General features: G+C 32.9%; 1 protein-coding gene across 1 annotated transcript in view; it reads left to right on the top strand.

The window, feature by feature from the left end:
* The first annotated feature begins 10,376 nt into the window (after window positions 1-10,376).
* Window positions 10,377-14,752, top strand: part of LOC123545372 (uncharacterized) — a 36,217-nt gene continuing 31,841 nt past the window's right edge. Inside the window, exon 1 of the mRNA XM_045331696.2 lies at window positions 10,377-10,758. Within this exon, the coding sequence (XP_045187631.2) occupies window positions 10,668-10,758 (91 nt within the window). The 5' untranslated portion in view covers window positions 10,377-10,667. The remainder of the gene's footprint in view (window positions 10,759-14,752) is intronic.

Below are 14,752 nucleotides of genomic sequence, written 5' to 3'. Positions count from 1 at the left end.
ATATTTAACCAAAACTAATTTAAAGAAAGTATCATTAGTAAACATTTTTCGCATAGAAGAATATGACTTACCTGTACAAACTGAAAACAAAAGGACGCTGCCGACCAATATTCCTACAGTGTTCACAGACATTTTGATTTTGTATGACTTAGTTTTGTATAAGGTTGCGTTATCTGCAATGTTTTTATAAACACTCCAACATTTTACTACACCATAATATCAGGACAACATGTGCTAGTTATAAACATTTTTCCCACGAAGGTTAAACATTACTTTGTATGGTTGTTTGGTACTAAATAAACGTATTTCAATTTGTTTTACAGATACACACATGGCAGTAGAGATTTTATGATATGAAACTGTATAGCATTTATATATAGTACATATGAAAGACAAAGACAAGTAGCCATTCCTGTTGGGACATAGGCCTTACTTTTTTTCAAACCGCAGCCTCTCAAATCAAAATCCTCACAACAACGTATTAGGGACCTTAACCTGGCCCCAATTTCACGAAAGAACTTAAGTAGTTGCTTAGTTAAGTCTGTTATTTGTTATTTCAAATGCTTGTTTTGCCCTTTATGCGTCTTCAGTGTTGATGTTTTCATAGTATATCAGAACCGTTCCTGACAATTTCATAGAGCAGAACACAACAATTCTAAAATTTACAGAAAATGAAGTAAAGAAACAAGAAATATACTTAAGCAAATACTTAAGTCCTATATATCGTGCTTAAATAAAAATATCATATTTGAGTAACCACAGTATAATGCAGCTATAATTACACTGTTACAGAAAAAAAATCAATTAAATAACAATAACTTAAGCAATAGCAAGTTTAAAATAACAGACTTAACTCAGTAATTACTTAAGTTTTTTCGTGAAAATGGGGCCTGGTTAATTACGCGTAAATCCCCATTCTTTATCCTTATCAGGTTCCAAATATACAGGACAGGAGAAGTGTTAAAATGTTAGCATTCCTGCCAGGTGGATGCCTTAGATTGGTTTTGCTGACTAAAGGCACAATTCGTAAAACATAAAAAAAATGCTCGTATAAAATATAAAATATATTAGATAAAATTAGGCTGCTAAAAGCATGCATAATTACTGCAATGGTCAGCACTTAGAAAAAGCAAAATATGTAGAGATCAAATCTTTTAATGCCCTGGGAAATTGTGACATTTTTTGTGGTGAAATTTTGTCAATAAACAGACGATTTGTTTTTTAAAAAGCCAAAACCCACAGAATTTCCCAAGTTAAAATACGTTGAAAAAGCTACTGTTGCAAAGAGAACAATCTCTGCGACCCATATATATGCATCAAAGTATGGGGAACATATCTAGAAATATGAGAAAGTAAAAAAAAAAACAGCACTGTTAGATACAGGACTGTGTTATCCTACATAGCATTTAACATTGATAGCTTACTTTTCCATTGCATTGATATAACACAGACAGGTTGTGGATTGACAAACGGTGTTCTCTCAACATTTTCACTCTATAAACAGATAGTTTCCCTTGTGCAAAGAGGGCTTAGTGTAAGCCTCTTTATAGTGTCCGGTACATTGCTCATTCAACGTTATATATTACAAGCATTTTGTTTGTCTTCTTCTGGCTCTGTTTCTAGCAGCAACAAAAAATCACGTACAGAGGTATTCTGGTGTTATTCTGTTTTGGTTGATCAAAGATTCTGAAGATAGTATCAAAAATATTAAAAACTGTTCGATAATAGTATTTACATTGTTCCACCCTTTTCCCTATGTAATCTTGTAAATGAAAAGCTTGTAGCTTCAACTGAGAAAATATTTGCAAGGGAAAATGCAGATGAAGTTGCATGTAATAAAGCAGAGCCCCTTCTTAAAGGATATTTAAAAATTACGCATTGTGGACCTGTGATCAGAAATGTGAAGCGTTGCGGTTTTCGTTGGAAGAAAAAAAAATGTTAATCAAATCTGTCAATCAATCATGTGGACAAGTAATTGGTATCCCAATGTAAAACAACTGTGACCAAATCATTGCTGATCTTTATACGGTTATGAACGAAATTCCAATCTTAGTTTGCCCTGGCTCAGTCTGACATTATTGAATCTTCTTTTCCGAAATAATTACAACTTAACAAAGCTAAATTCTTAGATTTAGATGCGTCATATGGTAAATACGAAACAAAAATATACTTTGTTTTCAAATTTGAAAGTGGCAATTTCCCAGCGTCGGCCGAGAAGCATCATACGGTGTTTATGTATGCAACAATCCATTCTTGCTAAAGAGGATTTTGATTATAGAAATATCATAAAACACAGTGTCCACTATAACATACTACGGAAGGCTTTCCCTAAGTTAAACCGTTTTGATGAAATACACAAAATAGAAAAAGTGTAAAATCACAGGTCGACCAACACAACATAAACGAAGATGTTGGAGGCTCGGTTTGATTGAGCCTGTTCATGGACGGTAGTGGAAATGCAAGCTACCGTTCACGCCCTCTAGACCCGGGTTGAGCAGAACTCAACATTTACACATGTTATTAGTACAAGAATATAATTTAGAGACATCCGCAGATGTATTCATACGGCAATGCACATGGAACCTTCAATGATGCACAGAGTGCAATTCCATGAAAAGCGGCGTATGATCCCCAGTTAAAATAATGGCTTTGACCTAAACGAGAAAACAGTGAGCAGAACTAAACAAACTACTGCAATTTAGAGAGTGGATCCGAGGTTATGTAGCCTGCATATCACAAAAACTGCCAAAAGACAAAATTAAAAAGTAGGCACCATATCCAAGTGGTGATTAAACAATACTCAAAGCTATCAAAGCCGTAATGGTCAAGCTGAAAAATTAAACAGTACGCTAACACAACATAAATGTGTTGCTGAATGATCTGAAAAGATCGGGATTGAAGGTACGGTGAGACTTTTTACGGCCGCCACACGGTACAAACAACGCTGCTGTGATAATAAAAAGAAAAAATGGGATATATTGCAAACATTTTAAGGCACAGTGAAAGTTTGTTTGACGATTTGATGCATAAATTCCAATTATTTCATAGATTACTTCATTGGTTTTTGTCAAGACGCCTGTATATATGTATAGAAATAGAATAACGATTCTTTTCCTATTGAGGATATTCAACAATAACAAAATGAACCAAATGCAAAGATATATCACAAGCCTTTCCAAGAATCTGCATAAATTCCTGTTATTTCATAAATTACTTCGTTGATTTTTGTCCAGACATCTGTATATATATAAACAGAAATAGAAACAAGCTATGATATATTGAGTTCATTTTCACGCTTTGTGACATTTGCTTGATTTCTGCAGTTTTTAGCATTATCGAGAGGTTACACCTAGATACATAAAACAAAGAAAAATGTCCAATAGGCTTGGCTAAGTGACGATCCAAGAAAACAACACTTTAAATCGTATCACTGTGTACAAGATTGATATATACAAAACAGGAAGAAAATGAAAACGAAACATGTGAATAAAGGAACACATTTGTTTAACTGTTATGTAAACTTCAGTCGAAAAAGAAATCATTGTTTTAACCAGTTAATTGTGAAAAAACACTTTGTTTTATCTCCACTTCGTCCCAAAGTAAAAATAAAAGTAATCTCCGCCAGGTGAATCCTTAACACATGTAAAATTAATAAACCGCCATGATGTATAAAACCCAAAAATGCCCATGTAAGCAAACCAAAAAATAAAACAAAATGGATAATATGCGAATGTTCTCAATGCCATTGAGGAAATACCTTAGGATGTAGGAGCGTTTGTTTTTCAGGATATCCGCCATTTTGAAAAATATTTCTTTTAATATTTCTTTCTAACATAATTTACGCAAAAAATAAATTCTAAATTATCAAAATATGGCTAATAATCGTACCATTTAACCAAACAGACTCTGCTTCTTGCGAAACAATTTTCTCACCCTTATTTTTGGCCGGCGAATGCCTTAAATTGATATAAGATGTACAATGGGGTAGGGGTCGGTAATTTCAAATATCTATCTCAATAGATCAGGTTTGGTTCTGATATTTTTCTGACGATATATATAATGATAAGCTACAATGATAAGCTACAACTGAAATAAAAGTTTTCAACATAGCACTTTATATTATCTAAAAAGTATAAATTAAAACAAAAAGAACTAAAAATATCAAAATTCATCAGTTTTCTTCAAGTTTTTTTCTAAACATATCTCTTAGATGCATGGTGATAACAATTTTTTCTTTCCATTTTGAAGCATCTTTGTATGTCATTAAATCAATAAAATATTTTTTTTTAAAACTTTACTACAGAATTTTTTTGTAGATGTATTTACGTTTTTTGTTGTTTTTTTTTTTTCATTTAAAATAGTGGATGGGGTAATTATGTCAACATGAAAACTAGAAATTGTGTCCATCCATTGATGCCTCCACATACTGTGCAATCCTCTATATAGAAAAAACTATCGAAGGGCAATAACTGCAGTAAGAAATATTCACAGAAACAAATCCTTCCTTTATGGTCACTTGCACATCAAGCTTGTTCATCTGTGAAAGTTTGAAGCAAATCAGGCTAGTTGGACACACAAGATGTTTCTCTATATTCCATATAGCAAAAACAATCAAAGAGCCATAACTGTAGTAAAAATAGTCACAGAAAAATATCTTTTCTTTATGGTCATCTACACATCAAGCTTATTCATCTGTGAAAGTTTCAAGCAAATCAGAATAATAGTGTGAGAGGAGTTGGACACACAAGAATTCGGGACGTACGGATGGACGTACAGACAGCAGCAACGCTAAATCACCAACACAAATGTGTGGGGGCATAAATATGAAAGAGATTTGTTAGTGACATTTATGCTTATATTATACTGATATCACCATGTATTCATAGTAACCTGTAAGACCTGAAATCCCTATAAAATTAAGTGAAACATTATATGTTTTATCAAGTACCCCAATAATTTCAGAAATGCTTAAAAGTTAGTTCTGCACGTTTGCTAAACCGGAAGTGATGGCGTAACGTCATTTTTCCGGAAAACGTAGAATAAAGCCTGGATTCGGCGTACGGAAATGAAAATCCTTTTATGAATCAATGGCAACACATGAGTAATTTTTTTACAATAGCATTTTTAGTATCTTTCAAAAGTTAAATTACGATATTAAAACATTTTACACGTTAAATAATTCAATATAATGTCTAAAAAATAGTTTGAAACGTGCGGTTCACTTTAATCATGGTCAAATACCTCAAAAACAAGCACACGGACCTATACATTTTATTTTACCATATTACTGAACATATGTTTATTTACGACTGTGAGAAGTTTTATTAAAATCTACATTGTAGAAACATTTCTGTTCACGAAAATGTTATGAAAGTTGTGATTTTTCCATAGACTCCCTTTATGAAAATTTGCGTGTGCTCCAAATTTTTCAAATCAGTCTAGCAAAAATCAAGCACACGAACCTATCTTTTTTATTTGCTGAATTTTCTATGTATGTTCTGAAGTTTTGAAAAATCAGAGTTTAATCAAATTCTACATTGTAGAAAATTTTTAGATCCAAACGTGCAGAACAACATTAAACAGAGCGTTGACTTGTGCTTTTTATCATATTTCGTTCCACACTACCACTCCACCAAACGCCACCACACCAACATCACCACCCTTGAGATCTGAAAAGGTTTTGTATAGCAAGAAGATATGGTAAAAAGGAAAACTGAAAAAATATGTAAGTGTCATTAAATGATACCTCGAGGGTTGCAGAAAGAAACCTTAAACCAGAAAACGCAATAAATTTTATTTCACAATGTAAAATAGCGAAGAAGGAACAATTAACTGGTATTTTGATTGCTAGTCTAAAGTACTGGGAGGCTGACAGAATATCTAGCAAGTTCAGCTCTTGTATAAATTTCAAACTATTATTAACTTCTGTACATTGTTGTCTCTGTACTGTAAAAGTAAGATCTGTTCATGAGGATGAGAAATGACATCTTGTAAATCAGCCAAAAAATACTGAATTAGTCCTATGTATTTTTGTGACTTTTAAACATCGGGGCTTTGTGATAAAATGATAAAAGTTATATCTGTATATAATTCAATATTTTTTAAATTTTGATATATTGTTAACAACATGTTGTTCTAAATGTATGCTTAAAACGTACTTAATTGTTACGACACTGGCAAGGTATCGCCGTTTTTCGAAGGTTTCGGCATGGGCGCAACGCTAAAATACGTGCATGAATACAAAGATTGATGTGGGATCGTGCCGGCTTAACCAGTAAAATTGCTTGAATAGATAGATATTGGAATGCTTTTCAAATATAATGAACAGTGAAATCTTTTAAGACGATTAGCGGACGTTTATTGAAAACATTAATATTAATGATAAGAATTGCCATTAATCATAACGAACCTGTGATGAATAAGTACCGAAACCCAAACTGGCAACTATCACATGTTTTTATATACATTCGAAAGAGTATGACTTTATCTTAGTAAATATTTCACCTGAAGGCGGAGATGAAGTAGACTATCACGAACCTATTACTGAGATGATGTTCGAACTATTAAAGAATTTATTTATATCAAGTAACTGTTTTAAGCGGATCAACACTGTTTACATTTCAAAATTCATACTAGAATAGGAACCCCTACACACACTGAGTACATATGTATTCGATACAATATGATGGGTGATTGATTTGTGCCCTTTCGTCTTTAACGCCCCGCCACTCCGCCAAGCGAAAACAGAGTTAAAGCGGCCGTTATGTTTCTTAAATCTTGTTATTTCGCCCAAAATAATGCAATTAGATGGAGATGACAGTATTCTGTCACTGTACACATCGCCAAGATTTGCTGATCCAATAGCTTCTTCAGAGATTCTTTGATTTCCGGCTCGAACATAGAACCTCAGTCGTTCTGGAAGTCCTTCAACAAATCTGGACATGGCGTCAAAATCAGTTTGTTTAATTTCTTACCCAAGACCATTAATTGGCTATAATATTGCTCTATTGTTGAGTATCCCAGTTGCAAAGAACTGAATGTCTCCGAATTGCAAATTAACACAGCTTGGTTTTGATCAATGTATTTATTTGTGAACAAGGCTTAAACATAACATAACAACATAACATAAGTTTATTAATAAATCGTATGCAAACTGCACATTGATTAAACAATTAGATATGAATCACATATATGTGAATGCATAATAAGTAAATATGAAATGAGATGAGAGCATATACAACACAAACCACGTAATAAAGGTAATAAAAGTAATAGCACAGCATAATTAAAGTAACTGTGATCCTATCACAATGATCATGTAGTCTCCGGACGTTATGTATATACAATATTATGATACATTATGACAATGATGATATACATAGCAACATGAAATTGTAGTAAATATTAATTTCAATCATTAACAATGATTTCAATTTGCATTGAGGAGTGCTTTCTTTTCTCAAACGCTTTCAACAAATATTTGGCAAGTCTGTATAATAGTTCTATACTATAAGATGATAGTAATTCTATGAATTTAACCATGTTTGGCCTAGTTCTATATCTTTGAGGTATGAACTGGGTTCTAATGTCATTAAACACCGGACATTCTAACGTAAAATGATACTCGTCTTCTATTGTTCGTATCTGACATAGTGTACTAATCGCTCATTTCGCGGAATGCCTTTGTGCCTACCATATTCTATTTCCAGACAATGTGGTGATAGCCTAAGTTTAGTGATAACATGTCTATATTTGAGATTTTCCATAAGCGTTAAATATTCTGTCATTTCAAAGTTTTGTTTTATTTCGTTAAACAACATTATACCTGGACTATTACATTTGCATACTCTCCATTCAGCGATATACATGTCCAGACATCTTTGTTTAAATATTTTCATAAATACATTGATATTAACAGAGTGCGGATTTAGCCACACTTCCCCAAATCCACTTTCGTTTAGCAGTCTCTTCACTTTGTAAGCCCAATTTTTCTGTCCGCTTTTCAGCATTTCTCAGCATTGACTCATATACAGTCCAGAGAATACAGTTCTGTTGTTCGTTGTTTACTAGTTTCAACCAGTATTTAACTATCCTACATTTTCTGTTTAATAGTAGCGGGTATCTACCCGTCTCTCCGTATATACCGTAGCTACTTGTCGATAGTTTTACAGCAGTACTCGCTTCATAAACTTACGATGCACACGTTCAATTACTTCTGATGTTGAAAATCCCCAGACCTCGGCACTGTAACACAAAATTGATGTAACGTAAGCATCCAACAGATTGAACTTATGTTTGATGGTATTTCTATGCCTTTTGTTATAGAGAATAAGCTGTTCATTGATTTTATAGCCTTTGATGCCAAAGCGTCAATGGCGCGCCTCACAGAGCCGTTACTGCTTACTACATAACCTAGATAATTGAAAGATTTCTTTGCCGTTATATGTCCACGTTTGAATGCTATAATTTTGGTTTTCTCCACGTTAACAGTTAATCTCCACTTAACGCAATAGTCATGCAGTACATTTAGATGAGACTTTAGCCCTTCTGGCGTTTCGCTGAGTAGAATACAATCATCGGCATATAGCAAAAGGTAAGTATTTAATTGATCAAGTGTTAATCCAGAGTGTGTACTTTCTTGCACAGCAATCTCGATGTCATTAAGGAAGAGGGAAACTAATATGCTTGACGTTATTTCCCCTTGAAACATACCATTTTCACAATTGAAGTAGTCATCATTAAATCGTTATCTTTGTTGACTGGTAGATTTAAAAACCTAATTTTCGCTGGTCCAGCTAAATGGAGCTGGAATGTTTTCGTTATTTTCAATTGTATAAAAGTAACAATACGCGTTAAAGTCACTTAGATTTTGCTCTCGTCTTCACTTGAATGTCCATGAAATTTTCAAATATTAATCTACTCTGCCATTTTGATGTTATAAGTTATAAAGTTTAGATTCTCCACCATGCTAGAGTCTCATTTTGCAATATTAAATAACACAATTGTCTTTTCTTTATTTTATATATTCCTTATATAATAATTTAGATGATGTTTCACCAAAATACTTCTGCTAACACAAAGACAGGGTATAATTAAACTTCAAAGGGCTGGTCAGTTATTTGATAAGGAAAAATTAACAAGGTGCTTACTGCTATATGTCAGTCAAATTAGAAATCAAGAGAAGCCAAAGAAAGTAGCAGTTTCATAATCGATCTTTAAAGCATGGAAACTGACAAACCTGTATATTACTCAGAAGAGATTCACATCCGGCTAAGCTACACTATCAATTGTGATATGACGCCCGGATGTATGAACCAAAACATAAAAGTATGGCCTTTCCTAGGTATAAGTACAGTATAAGTACACCAGTCTTGTAAATGTATTACCTAAAGCTTTAAAACAATAAGAGGAAATCTTTTATTTCAAAGAAATCTTTGATAACAGATTCATGGAAATAAATTCATAAACAGATGGAAAAGTAAAAGGAGTACCTGTACTTTAATCCCATATTATATTGCAAATATTTTTGATCCACCTAACCATTAAATATTAATATTTCTAAATATATGGCGGTAAGAATAAAGACATTGATAATTTTGTTCTACAGATATGTTCATTAACAGTAACCGTTCACTTTAGTAGGTTAAGGTCCGAAACGTTATTATGTATTCATGGATTTGCCGATGACTTTCTGTCGTTCATTTCGCAGGAACGCCGAGAAAATAATTTCATTTCCAAAATAAGCAGCGGTTTATGCGTGGGCATCGCTCAGATGCCTGGCTATTTAACCACTCCGGCTAACGACCTAATGGTTCGATTCCTGCTCATCTGAACTCTGAACTAAATCAGATAAAAAAATCAACGCGCAACCCTTGATTACCTGATAATTTATACGAAAAACAAGCAGAAAACGCTAAATAGCTTGTAGTCCACAGACAGCATTCTGAAAGTGACCAGTGGTACAAACTTATTGACATAAGATATTCTTATAGATAACCAAAAATATTGTGCAGAGCTGAGTTAACCGTTGCCACGCTTTTGAAATAATGCCGAAAATTTACATTATTCTTGAATTTTTACCAATATCTAACTTTTATTTTCACAAACTTTATCAGTTTTCAGTGTCATATATACATCCTTTGCGAAAATTTGTGGAAATGAACATGTTGAAAATTTTCACCCAAACTGTGGGCGAGTAGCTTAAAGCTAAAGAATAGCTTTACAACGGCAAGTACATCTAATGTATATGTAAATGATTATGTTCACTACATGTAACAGTCCAATCAGATTTCTTATTTAGCATTGATAAAGGCGAAGTCATGTTCATACGCAATCGTTATCGGCTTAAGTATCATAGGCTCTAGACAGAAACAGCACTTACATCGTTATATAACCTCAGGAACTTGACGACTTTATTTGCTGTTCAAATAGTGAATATGTGTGAAAGACTTTTTTCAAATTCTCATGTAAATTTAGCACCATAAAAGGGAAAACTTTACATGACTTTACCAGATCCGACTCGAAGCATTTAACAAACATTATACATATTATTTTGTAATTTTCGCTTTGTATTTATTCCTTAACAAGAAAATGAGTTTGAATTATACTGTCTTGTAAACAGGATAGCAAATAAAGGTAGACATATTTAGACGAAACTTCTACAAAATATGAATACCTTTGAAATGTGCTTTATACTAACTTGTTTTGTACCTTCTAACTTTGCGCAAGGATTGCAGAAGATATTTCCAAGTATCACAGGTAAGAGTTCAGTTGTTAAATCTATTATTTATTCAATTTAATTTACAATTGTCGCGAATGGACAATATAGTTCCGATGCAACCGTTTTACACTTCAAATAATGTAAAATCTTTTAGTCGTAATTTGGAAGTTCGTTTTAATATTTACCTCTTAACTATATTTGATTAGATACAAGAAAGCATTAAATATCACTCGTCTGTATAAACAATATTGTTCTTACTGTTGTAACTATTAAGTAAAGTTTACTTGGCATTTAGTGCACATCTTAATCATGGCATAAAACAATGTATGATATATAAAATATAAAATGAAAACATAACATAGCAAAAGTAAAACACACAATGATATACACACGAATACCAGGGAAATCAAAAACAGACAAACCCAAAGTTTCCCTTATTTCCACTGCGATCCCTGTTACTGGTGGCATGGCACATCCTTAAATCATCTTTTTATAATAATACTATCAATTATTGCACTAACCTATGTCGTACATATAAAAAAAATCTAATTTAGATTTTTTTTTAAATATCATTCTACTTACAACTAAAACTAATTTAGAATACCGAAGCACAAGTAGTACGTTCAATAATGAAATATATATGATAAATGTCAATGAAAATATTTTTAAAAAATAACGCTGTTCTTTTCACATAGAACACTTATGAAAATGTTTATAACCAATTAGATATAACAAACGAGAGTAACAAGTCATTCTTATTGACCCGATTGCAATAACAAAAGATATTCATTACTTTGACACAGGAACCTTATGAACTGACAGAAATATCAGTAATCATTTTGGTACCTGCGTTCACTTAAAGACAGTTTACGTTTAAATTTATCTTACAAACGACAATATGGAACTACAAAAAGGCGAATTTTGAATCATTTTATACTCTTATGAGAAATACTGACTGGTCTTTTTATTACATCAAGGTAGTTTAGATCGCGCGGCTGAGTCTGTCATTGGAACATATATGAATCTCGCAAAACTTTGTATTGCAACAAGTTCAGTAACAGTCGGTCCCAATGATAAGTCATGATATTCTTTCGAAATTCGGGAAAAAATCACATCAGCGTGATCGCTAGAAACGTATAACAATTAATTGTAACAAAGTATCTGACTGGAAAACTTGTAAAAAAAGCTTTTATATGGAACAAAGTAAATAGATCTAATATGAAAAAAAAACATGCAAGGGAACAATTTTATGACTTTATAGAATTTCCACTGAATTTTAAGTTCTTCAAATAGAATCTTCTTGCTAATATTGGAAACATGTTAAAACACTTATGAAAGAAAATTCGGTAAAATTAAGAAATAATATATCTCATTTAATGATTTGTTCTTTAATAAAATCATTGTTTTTCGTTGAGATATATTATTTCGATTCTAATAAGTTACAAGATTTTTCTTAAGTAGAATGTACACCCTAGACGACATTCATCAAATATTTGCCTGTTTTCTGTGTTTCTTTTCCAGCGCGCTGCTAAGCCGTTTGACTTTACGACATAATAATTATGACGTCGTGAGTAAAATAACACACATCCATCGTAAGTAAATATGGGAAATAAAGCGATTGGCCCAGATCAAATAAGTCATCGTATTTTAAAATGAACGTCGTCAACTATCTGCAAACCTGTTTTTAATTATTAAACCCAAACCAAGAATTCAATCAAGTTGATATTGAAAACCTAAGGGAAGTTGTACAAAGTATTGCGCATTAGGCATATTTCAGTAGAGTCATTTTAGCCAAAGAGAGCTGACAATTTAATTATTTTAAATCCTGTAAATTATTGAAACTATTATATAAAATTATCGCACACAAAGGAAATCACAACCAGTGTAACTAGCAGTAAGTTGCAGTTATATAGAATATAGGTTTTCTTTGGAGCATTATTCTGAAAATAGAAAAACACACTTAACAAAAATCAAGCAGTATGTCATTACGAACATTGGTTTGTATTATGTACGAATTTACGATCGGGAAAAATTAATTTCCTTTCATCTTGCCATTCTCTTCTACTGGTAAACTAAAACAACATAAACAAATCTGTTTGGTAGTTGTTTCGATTGTTGCCAAAGAAAAAAAGCAACGGTAAAAGGCAAACATTAAATCATGACATCACATGCAAATGCATAAAATCATATGTTGTCTGTTGTACATTTTAATGTGTAGGGCCAACAAAGGGAAAATTAATCTAGTTACTAGTAGCTGCAACATATTTTGTTGTGATATAATGTCACATAATTATACTGTTTTGTCAAACAATCATAGCGTACACAATATAATCATGATATTAAACTGTAATGACGTAGAAATGGCTTGGCAAGCCTAAATCAAAAAAAAATTCAAATACCAAAACCCACTTTCAGTCAGATGTATTCATTTATGTAACCACCCTTTTAATACTTTTGCTTCTGCTTCTAGCAGCAGACCATTTTTCTTTAAATCCTATATTCAGATCTTTTTTTACAAACATGTAAACCATAGGCGTAGAAGAGAGTTTAACTTTGGGGGCCGGGGCAAACCTTTCGACAGCGGTGGAGGGGGGGGGGCGGCCAGGGATCCCTGGTGCATTCATGACAAAGCCTTGTCCAGGGGCCAAATGGATCATAGGCCCCGCAAGCAACTGTGTTTAAGCAACCGTTGAGTTATTCTGATGATATTCATACGACTAGCCACTGAACTATATGCAGCTTGTAACTTAATCGGTCACAATATTTATTGTTCTAATCAAGTGTGCCAATTTTTTACATTCTTCTGTTGAAGCCCTGGACATACAATCAAATAGCGCTGCATTTGTCTAATTGTGATATAAAGTTGTGGAAATATTATTTCCCTTGAACTGACAATAACATTACGTTTACATGCGTAAACAGGCTAAATACTTACATCGTTTTTGCAGACGCTCAAACCGGAACTGTAGTGATTGCGCTCAATATCATATTCTTTTTATAAAATGTAATCAAACAATCCTCGGTGCGTACAGGTTTCAGTACTCACAAAATGGAAAGAGACAAGTCAGAATGCAAGGAAAGGCCAAAATCAAGAATCAGGTTGAAAAGAATTATATGATACTAAATAAATGTTATATTAGACTGCAAGTTATATCTCTTTTCCAAAATAATGGGGGGGGGGGGGCAAACCATAGTTCGCCCCCCCCCCCCATCCTAGCTTTGGGGGGTGGGGCTGGCCCCCGCTGCCCCCCCCCCGGCCCCGGCTCCTACGCCTATGTAAACAATAAAGTAAAACATACACTGTCATAAATTTGATGTTTATAATGTAAATACAAAATACATGTTTAAGATAAGTTCTTTTATTACATTCTGAAGAATATGAGGTGTTAGTTTAGTAATAAATGTGTCACATTCAGAATATTTTGACAAAACTAAAAATTCATACTTGAACAATTTGCAGATATTGAATTACTTAGGTCTTCATTCATTTAAATAGTATGCTTTGTAAATACAAAACCCCAACAGTTCAAGAATCGTACTAAGATTAAAGTACCCTCGGTAAGCGAGTTTGTTTCCCAAAATAATTGTTTGCAAGGACTTTAAATTTCTTTCGATTCCGCACTTGCTAAGTGCCCATAATATCAAATTCTAAACGTCTTGAACCACAGTACAATCTAAAAATACATATTCATGATTTTCAACGATATCGCACATATTGCAATGAGGTGATTCAACCATTTTCCATCTAACACGTATTTTTTACAAGGAAAGATTTTATGGAAAAAGTATATATTTATATTGTTTTATTTTATTGTCATGTAAACAATTTAAAAACCTATAAAAGGGTAGCCATTGAATGTCTTCTTTAAAATAGGCGTTCCAGAACTTATGTAAATACGGTTTCGTAAATTTCAATCCATCGGAAACGGAAGTCTTAATTTCTCCCTTTCAGATATGGATAGACCGGCACTAAGATTAAATAACTCATAGTTAAATTTTGTTGAAAATCATAAACACTTCGGTCTAACTTTT

The sequence above is a fragment of the Mercenaria mercenaria genome, chromosome 1, assembly GCF_021730395.1.
Source record: "Mercenaria mercenaria strain notata chromosome 1, MADL_Memer_1, whole genome shotgun sequence".
Classification (NCBI taxonomy): domain Eukaryota; kingdom Metazoa; phylum Mollusca; class Bivalvia; order Venerida; family Veneridae; genus Mercenaria; species Mercenaria mercenaria.
Note: the sequence above shows the minus strand (reverse complement) of the source record. Positions and strands in the feature narration are given on the sequence as shown.